At 28.9% G+C, this 22,774-nt stretch overlaps 3 protein-coding genes across 4 annotated transcripts; all 3 read right to left on the reverse strand.

The window, feature by feature from the left end:
- Positions 1–257: 257 nt before the first annotated feature.
- LOC112682790 (serine/threonine-protein kinase PAK mbt) lies at positions 258–12,834 on the reverse strand. The gene is made up of 9 exons (XM_025553521.1): positions 12,607–12,834; positions 10,858–11,078; positions 2,779–3,057; positions 2,429–2,701; positions 2,217–2,363; positions 1,707–2,156; positions 1,486–1,630; positions 1,313–1,428; positions 258–1,246 (listed from the first exon to the last, which is right to left on the reverse strand). Exons 2-9 carry the CDS (start codon positions 11,074–11,076, stop codon positions 1,085–1,087), a joined length of 1,791 nt encoding a protein of 596 aa, XP_025409306.1. The 5' UTR covers positions 11,077–11,078; positions 12,607–12,834; the 3' UTR covers positions 258–1,084.
- On the reverse strand, positions 11,569–12,599 carry LOC112682791 (ATP synthase subunit gamma, mitochondrial-like). The gene has a single exon (XM_025553522.1). The coding sequence runs from the start codon at positions 12,388–12,390 to the stop codon at positions 11,569–11,571; it is 822 nt and encodes a 273-aa protein (XP_025409307.1). The 5' UTR covers positions 12,391–12,599.
- A 1,047-nt stretch (positions 12,835–13,881) lies between the features above and the next one.
- On the reverse strand, positions 13,882–21,841 carry LOC112682819. Of its 2 annotated transcripts, XM_025553563.1 has the most exons (5): positions 21,362–21,841; positions 19,938–20,025; positions 19,609–19,847; positions 15,174–15,307; positions 13,882–13,917 (listed from the first exon to the last, which is right to left on the reverse strand). In XM_025553563.1, the coding sequence occupies exons 1-4, from the start codon at positions 21,812–21,814 to the stop codon at positions 15,224–15,226; spliced, it is 864 nt and encodes a 287-aa protein (XP_025409348.1). In that variant the 5' UTR covers positions 21,815–21,841; the 3' UTR covers positions 13,882–13,917; positions 15,174–15,223. The 2 variants fall into 2 exon arrangements, with proteins under 2 accessions (XP_025409348.1, XP_025409347.1); XM_025553562.1 differs by having other exon boundaries at positions 19,609–20,025.
- Between the last annotated feature and the right edge of the window lie 933 nt (positions 21,842–22,774).

Below are 22,774 nucleotides of genomic sequence, written 5' to 3' on the forward strand. Positions count from 1 at the left end.
AAAAACAAAATTATATTACATACATAGAATTGTATCATAAAAGCTAAAAAAAAATTCAACTAAAAACTACAGGTTAAGAGTTATAGTTGTTTTTATAGACCAGTCAATAGTTTATTTTAAAGAAAAACAGAGATCTGACAAGTTTAAGATAATAAATACTGTTGAAAACATAAATTCATTACAAGGGCAAATTAAAAAAAATATCAATGAAAAATTAATTCAATTGTTATATTAATTACTGACTAGAAGATAAAAAAATTTTCGTTTTAAATGCTGTCGTCAATAATTAACAATATGTGTAAAAACAATTAACAAGTTATAAAACAATTATTGGAATGTTTAAGTTTTTCATTGTACAATGTGCATGTTAACTTAAGTTGGATACATTTTTCATCTTAATTATTTAACAGCCTTACTGTAAACTTATAATACTATATTGGGAAAGGTATACATAATAGATGATTATCTAATTATTATTTAAACAATATAAGTGCATAACAGAGATGTAGTGCTTTTATGATACTACTGTCAATAACCGTGAAATTAAATATTAAATTATCCAAACAAATTGAATTACCATTGAAAACATTTACAAATTATTTTCACTTCTTTTTTAATATGATTTTTATACAATGTAAAAATAAAATAATAAAGTATAAAAGGCACCAGGTTACAACTCTACAAAATACACTTTCCAAAATTTAAACAATCTTTAAAACTCTCCATCTTTGGTTATCTACTCATATTTTAATAATGGAGAATAAATTTATGATTCGTTATAAGCATACATATAAGATTTAAGGCACTAATTTTTCAACATTTAAGTATGTCATATTGAGCTAGTGACAAAAAAAGTGAATACACTTTTTATGTCAAAACATTATTATATGTACGTTAACAAATTATAACATTATGAAAAAATATACAATTATCTAGTATTATCGGTTAAACATGTAAGTTACATAAAAAAAGTAACTTTTATAATACACAATCTAGGTGAAAAAAAATTGTCATATAAGTAAAAAAAAAAATGTAATAACAAATAACAAAAAATTGCACAAATGAACAATAAGTCGTTTACCTTTTAACAGTTGCTATGCCTGGATCCTCTAATTAATGGCACTAGAAGAGAAGGAGGGCCAGCTAATCTTAAAAATGGATGTTGTAGAAGTTCAGCTGCAGTTGCTCTTTGTGCTGGATCTCTGACTAATAATCTTTCTAAAAAACCTTGTAATCTAGGCGATATCTGTGGAATTTTAAAATTATTATGTAATACTATTTTTTTAAATAATTGGAGAACAAAAAAATTTACTTTATTGGAATTTTTAAGTTTAGGTGGAGGCATATCTCGTATTCTTCTCATAGCTTGAAGAGGTGGTTCATTAAAGAAAGGTGGCTCACCATCAACCATTTCAATCACCATAATGCCTAAAAAATTAACAAGGAATATATAATGATAAAAAAATTAAAAAATTGAATTATTACCTAAAGACCAAATATCAACTTCTGGTCCATATGGTAAACGGGAAATCACTTCAGGAGACATCCAATAGGGCGTTCCGACTAGTGATTTTCTTTTAGGTAACTCTTGAGATACTTGAGCACAAAAACCAAAGTCCGAAATTTTCACCTAGGAAATAGTATACAAATATTTTAATTAATATATTTAAAATGTAATAAAATTCAAAATTTTTTATAATAATTACCCTTCCATCAGTAGTTAAAAGAATGGAATCACTCTTGATATCTCTATGTATTACTCCCTGTGAATGTAAATACGCCAAAGCTTTCAAACACTGCTTGCAAACAGTAGCAATCTGTTCTTCGTCCATTCTTGTGTGTGTTACCATATCAGTAAGAGCCCCACCTTCCAAGTATTCCATAACAACCCACAACTCATCACCAACCAAAAAACTATCATACATATCAACAATATTTGCATGATGATAATCACGCATTATGACAACTTCGTTAAATAATAATTCTCTACGTTGTTGCTTTCTTAAATCCATTTTTTTAACTGCTACCTTACGGCCAGTCATACGATCTGTAGCTATACAAACTGTACCTGTTGAACCTTCTCCAATTTTTTTGAAACTATCCAAATTTTCACGAGGGTCTCCTGGACTAACAACAAGCTGAAGAGCAGCTCTAAACTATAAAACAAAATAAATTTGGTGTAAGAGCAATTTATTATTCAAAAAATAAAAATTTACTTGTTCATGAGTTATTCGTTGTTGTTCATGATGTTGTTTTGTTGCAACACTAGGAATTGATGTAGTACTGGTTGTTGATATACCATTTGTTGTTGGTTTAATATTTTGGTTCTGATCTTGGTTTCTAGTAAGACTTTGTGTGATGCCCTAAATTTAATAATACACAATTTTAATTTTAGTCAACTAATAAAAACCATTTTTATAACTCTTACCTTGTTTGTACTAACAATCTGAGCATTATTAATAACAGGATGAGTACGATTTGGTGGTACAGGAGTATTAGCTTGTGATGTTTGACTTCCAGACGGTGAGTCAACTGCTGATCCATTAGAAAATACTGGTGGAATACTTCCATTTTGCATTGAATGATATGAGTGTGATCCACTTGGATCTGGTGTTATTGTTTGGCTAGTAGGAGTATTATTCTGATTCATTCGTGATATTGGTGTTTCTTGAACAGACCATTCTGGAACTCCAGGTTTTATCTAGAAAATTAAGTGGTGATAATAATTTTAACATTATGGGGTTAAAAACTAAACAAGTTAGTTTTAATAAAACTTACATATTTATTACTGTAATCAAGTTTTGTTTGAGTATTATTAGGAATTGGATATTGAGGTAAATTTTGTGGGACCAAACTCTGATTCATCACTAATACTTCATTTTCAGGCAACGGAGGTGGCACATTCGGATGTTGTCTTCGAATACGGGGTGGACTTGAAGAACGTAAAGAGTTTGAACGTGCAACATTAGAAGTTTTGGGAAGTCCAGCTGGTTCATTGTTTCGATTATTAATAGGATTATTATTGAACTTAGGATTGTTTTCTCCGCGCACAATAGTCTAAAATTAATAAAGATTGATAGTAAAAATGAATACAGTGACAAAATGTTCTTATCTTATGATGATATATGATATATAGATATTTGTTATGCATTTTTTTATATATATATATATATAATTATAAAAGCTATTTAACTATAAAGAATTTTTAAAAATTTGAAGAAATGCTTTTGAAAATAAATTAAGTTTCGTTGAATTTAATATAACACAAACTATACTATGGTTAGATATACCGTGGTTCTACACATGATATTATAATAATGGTAAGAATACAATAATCTTCAACAAAAATTCATTTAAAAAAAAAAACTTATGAGAATAATATAATATATTGTAATTGGTTATAATTATGGTTAGGATGTTTATGATTTTTTCCTTTTGATCGTATATTCTTCAGAATCAGCTATATATGTATACATTTGTTTTTATATTTACGAACTATTGGATAACATCTTAATCTGCATATTTTTGCATATTATGAGGTTTTAAGGTATTAGTGCATATTTATAATATAACTGCATGTTTCACCTATTTAATTTACACATTTGGATGAAAACTAAGAAAATTAACAAAAAAAAAAAAAAAAACAACAAAGAAAAGTAATAATTTTGTTTTGTAAATTAAATCACCAGACGGTCACATCACTGCTGAAGTTCAAACTCTATCGTTTTTACGACCAAGAATCGTGATTGTGTAACAATGTCGTTAGTACCTGCTATCCAATGACCTAAACGTCTTTAACCCTTCGTTAGTCACCACGAAGTATTTTAATACCCCAGACATATTAAAAATATTTGTTTTGAGGGGTAAAAACATGGTCACCTCAAACGCCGTGATATCATATGTCATCAAAGTATTAATATATGGTGGTAAGATTTTTATCATAACCAGTGTAGTATCAAATGATAAATAGTCGTTCATATTGGAATCTGGAAATATTTTACCCCAGGTGACTATTTTGTTTTAGAATAAGTTTGTCTACTCGTAGATTATTCAAATGCTTATGAAAATGAAATTACTGCTGAATAACTACCACTAGACTGGTTAATTAAAATTACACATAGTAAATATAAATTATTAATACTCATTTAAAATTACTGAATCAAATTGTTTAAATTAAAAAAAAAATTAAATTTATTAATTTGAGTAAGAGACGTTAGTATGATTTTGGTTTTGTTTTTTAATTTTATGATTTTACTATATTGAATATAGTTAAAGTTAGGTATTTAAAAAAATTTTGTTTAAATATCTATAGTTACATTTTATGTATTTTTAAACGTTATACTTACAACGTTACTTTATTGAGGATAAAAATATTTCTTTTAATCTTATTATAATATAATGATGAACAGATAATTATGTTGTTATTTATTATTATTTGTTTACCCTTTATTCAGTTATGATATCAGGGTTCATATTCAACATAAATTAATAAATAATAGTAAAATAATAAATAGTCAAAATATGTTGTATAAGTTAAAAATAAGAATTTAAAGACAAAATTACTATATTTATAGCAATACAAAAATAAAAAATAAACTAAAAAGTGATTAGTAATGATTAATATTTAAATATATATATAGAATAAATATTCATACACCTGTTAAACATTTAAATACCACATTTAACTATTAAAATATTAATTATACATACATTCAAAACACATATTCAGCAAAAAATAATACAATGAACAAATTTATATGTTTCATAAATTAATTTAACACATGGGATATTATATTATTCCAAGTGACTAAAATTTTTCAAATCATCAAGGTGACTAACGAAGATTTAAAACAATGAATATATTGCAAACTGTGAGTTCACTGTGTTTTGTGTTATAGACTTTTAGTGTCTATATTTAAGCATATATTAAATAATACTAGTGTATTTAATTTAATCTATTGTTTTGGGGAGGATGGTGGTAGCTTATTCATAGCCCTCCCTGCATGCGTTCAGTTATATGTGATCTCAACATAAAACTAATGCATCAATACTACCATTAGGTGCATCAACACCACTGTCAACGATGACAAATAAAAATGGTCCTTTTAAGGACCACTTAACGCTAAGTATTGGTGGCGACCTCAGGGTGAGCAACTTTAATATTGAAGGAATTTCAAAATTAAAATGTGAAGTTTTGTCAAAAATTACGAATAAAGAAAACCCACTCAGTAGACGATGAGGATATAGGAAAAAGGGGATTCATACAAGGCTACCCACTACTCAGAGTGATACACCACAAACAATACGGTGTGGCCACATATATTAAAGAAGATATAGATACACGCCGGATTATTTTCGAAGATAACCAAGATGATATCCACGTACTGGCAGCCATCATAGGGACTGTGACCGTCGTTAATATATATAAGCCACCTAACACTCAATGAAAGTCTCCCCCAATTAAAACATTCGATCACCTAAACTTATACGTAGGAGATTTTAATAGTCACAACCTGGAATGGGGGTACGACGAAAATGATACTAAAGGAAACAAACTTCAGGTTAGTCCTGCAATGAACGGACCATCCAACAATGGATGGTCCTGCACAACATGAACTCATATATAACGCCAAAGATAGGTGTACTTTCCGGTCAATAAGATGGTTAGGACTATATTCCAGACTTCAGCATAGATTCTAAGACCTCCTTAAGTGACAATACTATGGTAACGAGACACATTCAGGGAAATTTCCTACATAATCAGCACCGTCTGATATTGCTGAACTACGGGCTGCGAATTCCATTCATACGATTCTTACCTAAACCACGTTGAAATTTTAGGAAGGCTAACTGGGTCGATTATGGAAACGAACTAGACCATATATAACCATATATAATCTCTTGGATCCCGCCTAAAGCTAGTTCTTACGATCGATTTATGGGAGCCATCAAATCGGTGGTGAGTAAACACATTCCTAAAGGCTTTAGGAAACTTTATATACCTGACTGGGATGAAGATTGTACAAAATGATTTGAAGATTTTCAGAAAAATAATAACAGAACAATAGCAGACAATCTCATTGGTAGGCTAAATATTATAAGGAAGCAGAGATGGAGTGAAACTACTGTGGAATTAGACTTTACTCACTCGAGTCATAAAGCGTGGGGCCTGATGAAGAGACTTAGAAACCATAGTCATAGCAAGAAGAAACAAGAAATTCTGAGTGTAAACGAATTGGCATCGAGACTCATCGATATAGGTAAAACCCAATCATGCAAAGATCACAATAGGACCATTAAAGCAGAGCTTAGACGTCAAAAGAAAAAACTACAACAACATACTATGATTGGTGCACATTTCACGCTCGATGAGGTCAATAAAGCCTTAAACAAGACCAAATTAAATAAGGCAGCTGGTTTTGATGGGATATACCCCGAATTCATCAAATACGCTGGTCCCAGAGCACGGGAGTAGCTCGCTAGATTCTACAGTGCCATACTAGACACAGCAAACATTCCAAAACAGTTTAAAAGGTCTAAATTAATCGCACTTCTAAATCCGGGAAAGTTTGGAACCGATGTTACAGAATACCACCCAATCTCACTACTAAGCATCTCATACAAAATCTTGGAGAGACTTATCCTGGAGAGAATACAGTCTCGTATTGACGAGATTATTCCGGTAAAGCAAGCGGGCTTCAGAAACTACAGAAATTACGAATAACAGGTTCTCGCCTGAATAACACTAATTGAAGCTGGATTCCAGAAGAAGTTAAAAACCAACATAGCCTTCTTTGACCTCTCTACTGCTTATGACACGGTCTGGAGACATGGACTGCTGTATAAATTTAGTAATGTTATCAATTGTAGTAAGTTAATGGCGTTCTTGGAAGGAATCCTTGCAAACCGACGTTTCCAAATTTACCTAAGTAATAATGGGAGCAGGTGGAAGACAGCGAATAATGGGCTCCTCAAGGATCAGTCCTAGCCCCAACATTGTTCAACCTATACATGAACGATATCCCAATGACAGAAGGGCTTGAGTTCCAATTTGTGAATGACATAGCAATAGCGTTCCAGTGTAAAGATTTAAAAGAGGGCAGTGCAATCTTAACCAAAGACCTAGAGTTAATGAACACATATTTTCGCAATTGGCGTCTAAAGCCAAACCCTAGAAAAACAGATTTGTGCATTTCACCTCAATAACAGACAAGTTAATGACAAATTTGAGGTTGAATTTGACGGAATAGGTGTAAAGCATAATTATCTCCCTAAATATTTGGGTATAACGCTAGAACGTTTACTCACATTTAATGAGCATTTAAGTACCCTCAGTAAAAAAATCCGGTCCCGATATAACCTTGGACAAATGCTTGCTAGAACAGGCTGGGGTGCCGATGCTAAGACCTTACGGATAACAGCATTGAGCCTAGTTTATAGTACAGCGGAGTATGGATTCCAAGTTTGGTGTAACAACACACATGTAAGCAAAATAGACACGCAGCTTAATAGTGTAATGAGAGTTATAAGCAGGGTAGTTAAATCTACACTACTACAATGGCTACCGACACTGACAAACATTAAACCACCACACATTTGTAGGAAAGATACACTTGTAAAAACCATTAAGAAGTCTGTAGATTACAAGCATTCACTTTTATACCAGATGATGCTTCAAACACCTAATCAACGATTAAAATTCAGGAGCCCATCAGTTGAGTACGCCAGAACATTGATAAGTTTAGGGTTTGATAGCGCTGAGGAATGGCGAAAAGAATGGTCAAGCTTTATAGCACCAAATAGGAAGCTAATATGTGACCCTAATGATCGAATTCTAAGAATGAATTTTTCTCGTTGTACCTGGTCCACGTTAAATAGACTGCGAACAAGTCATGGTCGGTGTGGCTACCTCCTATATAAGACGGGGTTCCAAGATAAGCCTGTATGTAACTGCGGAAACGGGGAACAAACAATAAATCATATACATAGTAGTCGATTGCCAAGGTGGAAAATTCAATCAAGGTTCTGAAGGCCTGCATGCATGCAGTGACACCCAAAGCAATTACCTGGATTACGAACCTCGACATCTGTTTATGAACCCACATCGCAAGAATGTCTATCCTTTAATATTTATGATTTTTGACTAATCATAGTTTTATTTTAAGTTATATCTATATCATGTTTGTATTGTTTTAGTTTATATTTTAGTTAGAGTTTGATAGTTAAGTTGATTTGTGTTAAAAGCCATACGAAATAAATAAAATCTATGGTTTAAGTGAACAAAATTCTGTTAAAAAAAGTTAAAAATTCTGAAGACGTTTACTCATAAAAATTTGTTTTAGAGTTCAGGGAAGACATATTTTTAACTGATGGTTTAATTTTTTTGTGTAAGCTATGTGGAGTGAAAATTGCATCAGAAAAAAAATGTACAAAACAACATATAGCAAGTGCAAACCATATGAGGGCATTATAAGCAAGGAGACTTTATATATTCTACAGCTTTTGAAAAAAGTATTACAATATTACAAAACACTAACAATTCAATCGAGATTTAAACTATATTAAATTAATGCCTAGATTAATTGAACAAAGAACAGTAATATGTTTAAAGTTAAATAAAAAGTAAAAAGAGATATAAAAGTTGGCCAAAGTACGAAAATCAATAATTATTGAAAATATACTTCATCCTTGATAGAGAGGCATTTTTTCTAAAATTTGTATGACTTGGTGGTGTGTAAAAAATGTCCTTGAACATGGTGGAACCAGGAATACGAATTTCAAGTTGTTCTAGTGAATGGGGTACATCAATAGTTCCTTCAGTAAGTCCATTAATGAAACAACAACAGGAAATATTACAACAATCAGTTAACGATACAATGTTGAGAATGACGTTGATGTGATTATAGTCATGAGGTTAGATGAGAAATGTTAAGACAATAACTAGCAAAATTCAAAAAACAGTTCTGAACATTATCAAGATATCATATGAGGTATAAGGGAACCAAACAATGGCACTGTATTCTAAAAGCGTCCTAACTAGTGAGTTATAAAGTGCTGAAAGATATTTGGAGGAGTTAAAGTTAGATGTATAAAACATAGTATTAAACATTTTATATTCATTTTTTCACACACATATAATAAATGAAAAATAGCTTTAAAAATTTAATGTATTGCCTTATTTTACTATTTCTGTTATATTTGAATGCATTTTTCAAGTTTTTTGAGGTCAGAAACATCTTAATTCTAGTTATAATAAATATCCAATTTGAAACATCTGTGATTATAATTTTCAATACAACCTAAATTTACTAATTTACATATTTAAAAAAATGTTTTGTTAATTAATAATCTAAAACAGCAGTTTCCAACCAACATAAAAAAATAAGGAGTCATGGTGGAAAAATATTTAATTTGGTTTATTTAAAACACTTTTTTTTTGGAAATATGCAATATATGATAATTAACAAGAAAAATTCCAGTCACACAAGTAAAAATATAACTACACTTATTTTACAGATTGTATATTATAAAATACTATATGTGTATAGTAATGTAAAGTATGTAATCTATAATAATATAATATGGATGGTGATGGAAATGATTTTAATATATTCTAAAATCAATACTTATAATTAGAGTGCGATTTGTATGCACTTAAAATTATCGAAATATGCTATATAATATGCAGTAAAAATCATGAAAATATGCAAAAAATATGCAAGAATTTTTTATTTATTTAAAATTTATAATTCAACTTATAATAATTAATTACTTAAATACTTAACAAAAAAAATTTAGAAAATTTTCTGAACTTAATTTATTTTTAAAATTTTATTTATTATAAAAATGAATAATCATATGCATTTCAAATTTATCTTCTGTGAAGCTGTGTCGTTTATCAATTAATATATTTTAAAAGACTGAAAACAAACGTTTGACGTCAACCGAAGTTATTGGGACATATTTGAAGCAAGTGGTATGTCGATAACCGACTGACACAGCAAGAGTGATTAAGTTTACGTCATAATCAATTATTTATTTTATAACTAAATATATATATATAAAAATTATTATTTAGTGACTATGAAATTTAGTTTTAATTTTTCTACTTGACAAAATATTATTTTGTACATTTTTTTTTTAAATTTCCACTTCAATATGCAATAAATTTTAAATTTTGCCAAAATATGCAATAACCACTAAATATACAGAGATATGCAAAAAAAAATTTTACCATTAACTTCAAATTATGATGATTCGTGGAGATAACTGACAAAAATCCAAAAATATTGAAAGCAAAAAAATATGTAATTGCATAGAAATCCGCGCTCTACTTATAATACTTGTATTCATTGTTTCAAAATATTTGTTACTGGTTGTTTTGATATTAAGTCATTTAATTATCAAAAATGTTTATTGATCAATGGTTAAAAATTTAATAACTTTTGGATAGTTATTAGACAAAGCATTTTTATTCTTATTATCATTTACTAGTATGGAACTAGTTGAGTTTTTCATCATTTACTTGATTAAAATTAAATACAAAACAATCTAAAAGCAACTGCGGATTTAAGACTGTATCTTACATCATTTTAATATGATTTTAAAACTGTTCAAATAACTAATATTGGAAACCACTTATTTAAAAGTTACTACAGAAAAATTTGGTAAATTTTAACAACCTTAAAATAAAAACCAATGAGCTAACCAATATAACATAAAACTAATTATTTTAAAAGCCATCATTATAAAAAATACATTTACATTTTAACATAAATATTTACCTAGGCTTTTTATTATTAGATTTATTTACATCTTTAAAATCATACATAAAATTACAAAATTTATTTTCTTTACCTTTAAGTCCAATATTTCTGTAGGAGTAATTTCTGATGGATCCACAAGAGGTAATGGTCTATTGGTGCTTTTTAATATTTGATTGTTACCAACTATACTTGCCCATTGTAGAGGCAAACCTATAAACTTACCTTCTCGTTTATCAAAACCAGTGTGAACTCTATGTTCAAAGTTTGTTGGTGAAGATATTTGAGGCTTTTTCTTTTTTTTCGAGAACATAACTAAAAAATGTAAATAATTAATTTAGTTTAACAGTATATTTTGTGAGAAAATAATTTTTTCGTCAAATTTTTAACTCCACAGGTCTCTCAATTCTTATACCTTAGGACTATTGCCACTCATACTTCAAAATGGATGGTAAAGATGTAAAATTTTGCTTCAGAATGATACATTATTTCAAATAATTTAATAATATAATACTTGAATAGCTACTTACATAAGTAGCTTATACATAAAAAATGAATCACATTTTATTAAATTTAATTTAGATTAAAATAAATATTTTTTTCTAAATTTATTAGTTAAGTACCAAATACTTCCAAGATGAAAGTTAGTATTCAACATTTTTTGAACAGTATATTTTTTTATTCAATGTTTTAGGTATATAATTTATACATGCAAATTATAGTTTTTTAAGAAAATATATTAAAATGAATATAATTTTTAAAGAGATTTATATAGTTAAAAATATATTTTAAAATATACAATACATTATTTTTTTTCAGTAATAACTTGACTTCCAGAAACAATATCAATAAGATCTGATGTTATTTTAGTTTGTCTTTTGCGATTGTACTCTAATGACAATTTACTATTCATTTGTTGCACATTTTTAGAAGCGGAATCCATGGCTATCATACGAGCAGAATGTTCACACAAAGTATTTTCTGCCATGGCGAAAAATAATAGTGAAACAGTTGAAAATTCTATATAACTTCTCATACTTTCTTCTTCTACTTCTTCTAAGCTAGCAATATGAACTACTGTTAAAAGCAGATTAGTGTTATATATTGATATCCAATCAACTTTTGATGTACCCCTAGTAATACTAGCATTGTAAAAAATCTGGCAAGCAATATATTCAATATGAGAACATTCATTAAATATATTTGAAGCTTCTAAAAAAGTAGGATTTTCTTTACCTATTTTGAAAACAGTAAAAAGAATATTTGGTTTATGGCTTATAACTAACATCTCTTCTGCTTTTCTACCGACACAGACTACTTTGGCAAATCGTTGATCGGATCTAGATAATTCTTTTTTAACTTTTTTAACAACTGCGGTATGTATACTGCCACATAGACCTCTATCAGACGTGATTGCAAACATAAGGTGATCATTGGTATGATCGAGCATGTTAATATGAGTGTAACGTTTATAAAACGATAGAGTACCTAAGCCAAATGGTCGCACATCTTTTAATAGACGTTCAGTCTTAGCCAATTTGGCCGCCGACACGAGTTTCATGGATGCAGTGATTTTGTTTATGTTTCCATACGATTGTATGTGCTTCTGTATGGTTCTAAGAGACATTTGTCAGATAGGACTTGGAACGGGATTTGGTGCACTGACGTCAATCAAGTATCTAGAGACGGGAGAATAAGAGGGTATTAAGACAGGTAAGAAGTCGAGGATGTGGAAGGAACAGCAAAGCGGCGGCGGCAGTATAAAGTGCGCGAAGCGGATCGGACGACCCAGTCCGGGCAGTCACTGGAATTGTAAACAACGCGGTTTTTGCCCTATACTCACTTCACGAATCATCAAATGGTGGCTGCAACTGGCTAGGAACACGATGGTTTTGGTGCGGCGTTATTACACATACAGACGTTCGTTGGGCACGACAAACATAGTAACGAACGATCGCAAAACAGTAACGAAACAATATTGAGTAATTGGAAAAAAAATAACCCAATCAGGTACGCATACTAATCTGCAGCGATGGTACGGAATGGAATGTAAACAAAATGGAATGCAGGTATTATTATTCGCGGCAGCTAATGAGTGAAGGAGAGGGAGACGTAATCTCGGACGCGCACGCGCGTCACCGCTTTTTTCCAAGATAAAAAAAACTTGCAACCGTGTTCGCTAAACCGCGGACACAAGAAGTAAACACAGTAATATGTTGAGGGCCAGTACCTTTGTATATAGTGCATTATAGAACATCTAATTAAATTATATTAGCATTTTATTATGTAAAACTTTAATTATGTTTACATATATTTTATAAACATAGCTATTGATATTATATGTTTATACTGTACAATAAATAATTATATTTTCTTATTTCATAGTGGCTTCATAGATCTAGAGAGGAGTAAGTGGGTATGCTTGCCCCAGACACTCTTAAGTGCTCTTAAATTTATTAAAAATAGTCATGACCATATCCCGTACTTCCATTTAAGTAAGGGCTCGTAATTTTTATTATTCTTGGGCGTCAAATTTCCTAGATCCAGTAGTGGCTATAGGGTTTTTACCAAAAATAGAATTAGGTAGTTGGCAAAGAAAAATTTCAAAAAATTAATGTTTGCTCAACGAATATGATAATGATATAGGTTTTGTAATTTGTTCTAATGTTTTACTTTATGTAGGTCAAAATGCACATTCAAACCCATGAATAAGAAAAGAATCTGTTCGGGTTTGCCCATCCAACCTCCTCGAGGCATCAATGCCACTAGTCAGAAGCGGATCCAGAGTCGGGGAACTGTGGGTCAAGCCATTTCAAGTGGCCATTTATTAGGGATGAAACTGAATTAAAAATGAATACTTTGTAAAAAAAAAAAAACACAATATGCTCATAAAAGTGTATAAGTATATTTATATTACATTTTAGAATTAGTGATACCATCGATAATGACATAATACGATTTATAAATATAATCTAATTTTATCAGCGCAACAAACGTACGGAATAAAATATGATTTACTTAACTTTCTACTAAAACGATATAATTGAAAATATAAATTATGAATTGAAAAATTTTAAATTTTGAATATAAATGGCATTCATTTTTCAAGTAGGTAATTCCGATGGGCCAACTGTCCAAGAGTCCAAATCAAGGTCTAAAAAGAGAAAAAAATTTCCAAGAAGCCAATTTTGTCAACAAATATTAATTGTGGGTCAGCTGACCCCCTGAACCCCTCTAGATCCGCCCCTGCCATTAGTGTTAAAAATAAATGTACCTGCCCGGGTTAGGGTGACTCGGCACAGAATTATGAAAGTGGCCCCTTTACAGTGCCGGATTAAACATTTGTAGGCCCCTAGGCAATTAAAATGTTGGACCTTACAAAATTATTTTTTACATACATCTTTAATAATACTATCCAATAATTAAAATAAACAGCTTTAATAATAACCAACTATTATTATTAAATAAAATTATGTTTATTCATTTTTTTTTTTTTTCAAGGAAAACTAATTAATTATTATATTTCTATTTTTTAAAATAATTTTATTATTATTACAGCATATAACACCTACAACATAATATATATTATAATTCATAATGACTTTTGTCCCGTAAATTCGTAAATAAAATAGAGGTATTATTAAATAAAAAAAAATATAGTTTTCACAGGGCCCCTTAAATGAGTGAGGCCGTAAGGCAAGCGCCTAAACCGTCTAATGGGTAATCCGGTACTGCCCTTATATATATATATATATATACGGGGGCGGATCAAGGGGTTGGAAAACGGGGATTCATCCCCGGGCGTAAAATTTTAAAGGCTGTAATTTTTGTAATTATTATCAACTAATTTTATATTTTTAATTTTATTAAAACTCAATTAGAATGACTGTATATTAATTATTAGAAAAAAGTTCTCCAGAAGAGTATTTGATTATTGGTCTATGATAGGGCGTATTTTAACATTTTCCCTGGGCGTAAAAATTCCTAGACCCACCTCTGTATATATATATATATATATATATATATATTATACTTAAATATTAAATCTACATACTTTTTATAAAAACGTGAGGGTATTTCTTATAGTTATTATACTATGTTCTAAGTTGGCTTTCCATAAATAATGAAAAATTTTATAAATCACCCAACATTACTTCGTATGCATTTTATTATATATATATTTAGTTTACTTTCAAAATTATAAAAATCGTGATACATAATCAGTATAAAATATTTGTTAAAAAAATACAATTTATAAGTAAATTTGTAATTTTTAATTTAATTAATTAATAATATAAAATAATAATAGTTAAGAATGAATAAAAAAACTTTTTTTCAGCAATCATCAATAATAGTTTTATAGTCGATACTAGAGTTCACGATTACAAGTGTATTGAATTACATGCTTACCCGTGTTTTTACCTAAGACAGCGTTAAGGCCCATGTAATAAAAATAGCCGTCAGTGCCGGGTTAAGAAATTTTCCGCATGAGGGCAGATTTTAAAATGCCGCCCCTCAATACCCTTTGTATCTTTGTACTCATTCTAAAAAATAAAATATGTCACAACAACGTTAAAATTGTTAAATTAATATATATAAATTTTAAAAAAGTTACATAATGTACCAGTAGCTTTTTGGTTAATAAAACTTTATTAATAAAGGTTACAGTGCAGTTTTAGTACAAACATTTTATAAACATTTAAATACAAATTGTAAATTTAATATTAGAAATTTATATTTTTTTTCTAGCTTTCTGTGCCGCAAACTCTTTTATAAGATCATTCCAATTCATACTTTATAGCACACTATTAGTATTTTATACATTAATTTTAGGACACTGTAAATCTTATGTTTTCGCCATAAAAATTTGCCACTCGGGGCAGCTGCCCCCTTTGCCCCCCCCTCTTAACCCGGCACTGATAGCCGTGTATTTTAATGTCTGTATATCTTAATACCTGTATATTTAAATACCCGTGAGCTTGAATACTCATATATTTATTTATTTTAATTTTTTTTAAATAAGATATGGAACAATTGAAGACCATGAAGCAACAACAAGACATCTTCATTATTTCAAATTTTTCAGAAGGAACAAAAAACTGTTTTAAAAATTAATAAATAGTTTTAAAAATGTACAAAAAATATATTCAAATACCTTGGCAATAATTATAATTGATTTCATAAAAAAAAATTTCAAAGTGTATTTTAAAATATTTAAAAAAAATTAAATGATTTAAATAATGATGATAAATAAAGATGTCTTGTTATGTTGTTGCACCATAAAATTATTTTTTTTTTTACTAATAATGGATAAAAATAATATAATTAATATGAAAAAAGTATTCTTGCCTATAACATTCTATAAATTATTTATTATATTATTAACATTATATTATATTAACAAGTACTTGCAAGGACGTAGTAGGACAAAATATTTATTTTTTTTTGGGTGTGAGGAATTATACATGTGAAAAAAATGAATGATCAAAAAAATGAAAAGATTTTTAAAAATGGAGAATCCAAATTACTAAGTAAATACTGCATATTTCAAGATGGAATTTTGTCCCCATAACTCTCTCCTTGACATGGACACAGTAAAACGAAAATTCGGAAGCTTTACAAAAAAAAAAAAATAGAATCAATTGAATTTCATATAATATTATTCCTTACAAAAGTCGTTGGACCGTAACAGAACTAGACATCTCTATTTGTACAATATCTCTGTACCTATTTAATTATCGGATTTGTCTGATTATTGCATCAATCGACGCAAAATATTTTTGTAATACTAAAAGCTGAAAAAAAATTTTGCCAAAAAAAAAATGGAGATGTCTGATTGTTACTTCGTGGTCTTCAATTTTAAAATCATCAAAAATGTTTTGATACAAAAATGCAATGCAATAAAATTGGCAATAAGATAACTTTGTAATAGTTAATGCTTTAATCTTAAAACCAGTTTAAATATTACTCTTTTATATATTATTATACTTATAGTTTATACATATATAAAATTATACGATAAACGAATGTTTCTTATTAATTTTTAAGCATATCTAAAAACTATTCATAACATCTTTAAAAAATAAAAGGTTACATAATTTGTGGTGTAGCCATAGGGGACAGTGGGCTATGCCCCCCCCCCATTTCCGTATCAATTTTTAATTACATTGGAAGTAGCGGTTACTTGTTTTTCTTATACTACAAATTTGAGTCAAATTTTACAGAATAAAATACAAGATTTATCAAAAGCTTTAACTGATGTCACTGTAGTAAAGAAAGGTTTAGAAGCTGTTCGGGAAGATGTAGACAACCATTTTAAAGATATATTTAATGAAGTTACTTCAATTGCTACTAGTGTAAATATTTAAATAAAAACATCACGTGTATGTGGAAGACAAACTAATAGAGTTAACATACAAAAAATTAAAATTTGTCTTGAAGAATACTACCGAATAACAATTTTTATTCCTTTCCTTGATAGTATTTTACTACAACTACAAATTAGATTTAATCAAAAATTAAAAGAAATCATAGCACTTGAAGAGTTAATCCCTGCCAATTTTGGTACATACAATAATGACTCCATATTAAGTGTTGCATCAATGTATTAAAATGATCTTCATGACAATGCTTTAATAAACCTCAAAGCAGAATTAACCAGTAGTGTTTTGAAAAAAAAAACCAGAGGGTATAGGCATATTTAAGGATTTATGACAATGACTATTGTGTATTCATTAAGATCAAAACTTATCAGATTTTATCATTCAAAAAGACGCTCGCTGCGCTTGCGAGTATTCAAGTATTTTCTAAATCTCATGTTCACAAGTATAAACTTTAGTATAAACAAAAAAAAAATGCATATTAATTTTATCCCATATTATTTCTTGATTTATCTAAATATTTAAAGCTTCTATGGAAAATTCAATAATTGACCGATTTTGAAGGCAAAAAATATAAATATAATTGTAAAATAAAAGCATAATAATGTAATAGTCAAATAGGTAACTACAAAACATATAAAATATATACAATTAACTATAACAGAACCTATACATAATAAAAAGGAATAAATGACAACGTTTAAAATTGATTATAGTTTATCAGCAATGTATCAACATTGATCATGGATAACAATAAATTGGAGATTACAAATGTTTATATGGAACGCCAGCGCATTTTGTTATCAAGAATCCATTACTACTACAATTCTGGCTCCATTTGAGACATTTTAAGGCGAGTCCACATAGTATGCAAACACGACACTCAGCACACGCACATACATAGCATTCATCAAAAACGGTGATAGTGTGGACGCGTTTGCACACATTACATACAGCGCATACGTGTGTATTTCGTGTTTGCCGGATTGTCGGTACTTCAAAGAAAATTATGACTACTATTGGACGGGGTTTTTCATGATTTTGATGTATTTACTGTTTGAATCAAAGTTGGAACGCGACAAAAATAAAATGATCATATTCACTTTGTCAGTGTACAAGTACGGTGTAGGTTATAAATTATAGTAGAGTTTTTTCAAATTACATAATTTAAAATGGACTTTACTGACGACCAAATATTACAATTAATCAATGAATATGAAAAATATCCCGTTTTGTGGGATCCTAAGGACAAATTCTATAAATTAATAATAAAAAGAAGGATGCATGGGACGCAATCGCTTCTGTTTTTGAAACTAATGGTGATATACTAAAGAAAAAATGAATTCGTTTTTAAATTCTTATCGCCGAGAGCGTCAAAAAGTGAACACAAAATGTTCTAGAATGGGTGCAAATGAAGTTTATACATCAACGTGGTTTGTATACAACGCTCTAAGTTTTTTGCACACCAAATACCAACCCAGGCCAACAACAAATACAATTGAAGTAAGTCACATGTCATTTTATAAATATAAGTTTTTATAGTAACTATATGAGTACCAAGTCCTATATAAATAATAATTAATCAAAAATGATGCTATCCCATCATATACCTAAATTATTTATATTACATATGTGAAGTTATTTATGTTAATTGAATTTTATTTAATAAGATATAATTTCAAAACGATTTTAATTGTTAACCACTTTTGAACTAGAAATAGAACATTAAAAATGTTGAATACATTTTGTTTTTTTGCTAGTTTTTATCTAATCTAATTTTACGTTATTGATTTAAAATCTTTAAAATTTAATATTATCTTACTCATAAGGTTTACTAAGACTAACAGCATTAAAAATATTTCGAAAATTATTAATCGGGGTTTTTTTTTGTACGTGTTTTAAATGGATACATACGTCACAATTTACCCACACTTCCGACCAGTTATTTAACATATTAACACTATGAAAGATAAAGGTTGATTTTTTTTAGCCAAATATAGAATTAAGTAGATTATAGTTTATACAGTAATATATTAAGAATAATTAACATTATTATGAAATTGTTTTATTCGAATCGATCTTGCCATGGCACTCGACCATAAGTGTAAAAGTATTTTGCAAATTCATCCCTGATTGACTGACAGGTTTTTAAAGATTTTCGACCAACTCTTTGTAAAGGTAGTAAAGATGACAACTGACTTTCACTTCTCCAATTTCCCGGTATTATTTGACCATCTTCTTCATGATCAAACGTTCCATTAGGTTTATATATATTTTGAGATGAAGATTTTTTTCTTAAAAAGTTATGCATATAAACACATGCTAAAACTACTTTTTCTGCTTTGACAGGTTGTAAGAGCAATGGCTTTCTTAAAACTCTGAATTTTGCAGACAAAATTCCGAAAACATTCTTAACCATACGATGAGCACGAAAAAGCCTGTAGTTACCAGATACCTTAACTTACCCTTTTTTCAGAACATTTTTCTTGAATCCCCGGATAAGGTTTCATTATATTATCATGTAATCCAAATGCATCGTCCGCTACAAATACGTAAGGGACGGGTCTGTTTCTTCCTGGCAATGGTTGTGGATTTGGTATGCCAAGTTCTCCTTTCACCAATTTTTTATATAGTAACACGCCACCATCTGAGATTCTCCCCTGACACCCAACGTCAGCAAACAAAAAGTTGTAGTCTGCATCTACTAATGCAAATAGTACGATACTAAAGGTTGCCTTATAGTTAAAGAACTCACTGCCAGTATTAATGGGAGCTTGAATTATTATATGTTTACCATCCATTGATCCTAAGCAGTTTGAATAGTTCCATTGGTTAAAAAAACCTTGAGATATCTTTAACCACTCTTCAGGGTTTTTTGGAATCTAAAAAGTATTTAAGAATTTTAGTATGATTTTATCCACAAAATTATTATTATCATTATTACTTATATAATTACAAATACATTTTCACTTTAAAAAATAGTATTTAAAGACTATATACAAAAATATATTTTAATGATGATACATTTTTTAACACTTAGAAGAAAAGAGCATTTAAGGATAATTTTTATAAATATGTATACATTCATATAAAATTATAGGAATGTATATACTTACTGTTATTAAAAGTATTTAAGAATATTATTTTGTACTCTTTAATTTTTGGAACTTTTGTTTTTTATTTTTAAAGTTAAAAATTAAAACCAGTATTCTGGATCATTAAAGTTTATGAACAATATTAATTTAATATTATAAAATTTAAGTTATTTCATAACTCGATTATATATAGTTGTTAACTATTTATATTATATAATATATTTTAATTTTCAGTCTGCTACAGCTGATTTGGCTGAAGATCAAGAATTTGAAAACGAGGATAGCACCGATAACAATTACCAAGATGATTTTAACAATGTGAGTGAAGTGGAAACAACAGAAATTGTTCAAAATGAAGTGAATTCAAATAAACACCCTCAACGCAAGATATTTAAATCCCCCAAAAAACCATTGAAAAAAAATAAATCATCAGATGATCATAAATTGGACGTAGCGTGGAATACACTGCAAACTTTAGCCTCTACTAAAAATACTAAAGATCAGTTCGATGCGTTTGGTCAATATATCGCAGAAAAATTAAGACAGTTGGACTCAGAAACATGCATACACGTGAAAAAAATAATAAATGATGTCATATTTGAAGCAGAATTAGGAAATTATCGGTCATTTCAACATCAATAAGGATCAAATCTGTATTTTCCATCTTGGGTATCAACTTTACAAACATCTTCCCAGTCATCTCCCACTTCTTTTATATCTCAACCATCTTCCACTTTTTAAATTGATCACCAACCTTCATCTACTTTTTCACAAATATCTCAATCACCCATGTATAATTCAATTGAAATCCTTGAACTAACCAACAAACCAAAATATTTTTAAATGCATATCAACTAGAAATAATTAGATTTACTAAAAGGTTAGAAATAATATTATTAATTGTTTTATCATTTAAGTTTAATTTATTATTTTACTTAAAATACTTGTTTACTGATCATATTTTTTTATTCGCTTAAAATTTATTTTATTGGATTATTAAAACCAAAAATGTATTTTTTTGTGACTAAAAATTATAGTTAATTTTTACAAGACGTAAACTTGTGTTACATAAATAATTTGTCAATTAATAATTTTTCAAATGTATGCTTATATACATATTTACTTGTAAATATTCATCCAATACTTCCATGAGGGCTTCACATACTTGTGGTATAATATTGCAAATTACTTGTTTCGAAAATTTGAATAAATAAGCAAGACTGTGAAACGAATCATCAGTGGCTAAGTATCGTAAAGTTACGAGGAGTCGTTCTTTTTCAGGTATGGCTTTCCTAAAATGTGAATCGCTTTTTGCTATCTTAGGTCCAATTAATTGAAGTAACATTTCAAAATCATTTATATTCATACGACAAAAATTTGAGAAATGAACAGCACTATTCATTTTCAAATCATTAAATAAGTCTGTTCCACTATAGCGAACACGGTTTTTAAAAATTTCACTAACCCAAAATCGGCGATTTTTTTTTAATTTACGTTTTTGTTTTTTTTTAACTACACTATTCATTACTACGTACGCGGCACAAGCAATCATTAATTTATCATCCGTATCACTCATTTTTTAACAAAACACCTATAACCACTCTGGACGAATACGAAAATCCAACTGTATTCAGTGTTTACGCAACTTACTTCATTCATGTACAACACGAAAATCAAATACACTAAATACTGTGTGTACGGTGAACGTGTGTGCAGTATGTAATGTTTGCAAACATCACACATGATTCAAGCTGTGTCATGTTTTCATACTATATGGACGCGCCTTTAGGCGTTTTCAATATTTATCATCGCATGGGCTATCTATGTTTATTTAATCAATGGCCGCACTATCTAGTATATTCTTGTATAGAAACGTCAACGGCCGCTTGTAGATATTATAATTTGATACTTAATGAATATAGTTAGACGATAATCGATAGCTATTAATAATAATCAGTTATCAATGTTATTATTAACCTACCAATAACAAATTTTCTAAAAATAAACATATGTCCTATGGATTTTGTTTCTATTTATTAAGTAGGTATACGAGCGTATACGTGCGTATATGTGCGTATTGGTGTTACTTTTAAAAAGTATATACTAAATCACCATGATGGTTCACGGGTATACGTCGTATACCCGCGTAGTGGCGTACTTAGACCTGAACTTTGGGGGGAGGAGGGGGTTTAATTTTTAAAACCTGAACCTGAATATAAAAAAACATATAGTACATTTTAATAAATTACTAATTTTTATTTGTAATATTTTTTTTTATTAACATGTCATAATAAAATATGTATTGAAGTCTAAAATAACTTAACTTACTACTAAGCCATTCATAAAAAAAAAATATTAAATAATATAATAATAATTTATTAATAATATAATAATAATAATCATATAATTATAATATAATTATAATAATCATTTATTATTATTTATTTTAAAACATTAATTTTCTATTTTTTTCCGAAAAAATATTGACCACCTCACTACTTTTTATTGGTATTTCTCTTTGGATACTTAGATAAGC

This window comes from Sipha flava, unplaced genomic scaffold (assembly GCF_003268045.1).
Source record: "Sipha flava isolate LNK unplaced genomic scaffold, YSA_version1 211_pilon_pilon, whole genome shotgun sequence".
Taxonomy (NCBI): Eukaryota; Metazoa; Arthropoda; class Insecta; order Hemiptera; family Aphididae; genus Sipha; species Sipha flava.

What these genes read in the sequence shown, in the direction of transcription:
- LOC112682790 (XM_025553521.1), bottom strand. Translation starts at nt 11,076, where the DNA reads ATGTTCTCGAAAAAAAAGAAAAAGCCTCAAATATCTTCACCAACAAAC. An exon ending in TTTTAACTACTGATGGAAGG is followed by an intron (nt 1,631 to 1,706) that starts GTAATTATTATA and finishes ACTATTTCCTAG; the next exon opens with GTGAAAATTTCGGACTTTGG. An exon ending in AGTTGATATTTGGTCTTTAG is followed by an intron (nt 1,429 to 1,485) that starts GTAATAATTCAA and finishes TTAATTTTTTAG; the next exon opens with GCATTATGGTGATTGAAATG.
- LOC112682791 (XM_025553522.1), bottom strand. Translation starts at nt 12,390, where the DNA reads ATGTCTCTTAGAACCATACAGAAGCACATACAATCGTATGGAAACATA.
- LOC112682819 (XM_025553562.1), bottom strand. Translation starts at nt 21,814, where the DNA reads ATGAGTGATACGGATGATAAATTAATGATTGCTTGTGCCGCGTACGTA. An exon ending in TATTGGATGAATATTTACAA is followed by an intron (nt 20,026 to 21,361) that starts GTAAATATGTAT and finishes AATACTTTTTAG; the next exon opens with ATTCCAAAAAACCCTGAAGA. An exon ending in AAAAATGTTCTGAAAAAAGG is followed by an intron (nt 15,308 to 19,608) that starts GTAAGTTAAGGT and finishes TTTATTTTTTAG; the next exon opens with AATGAGTACAAAGATACAAA.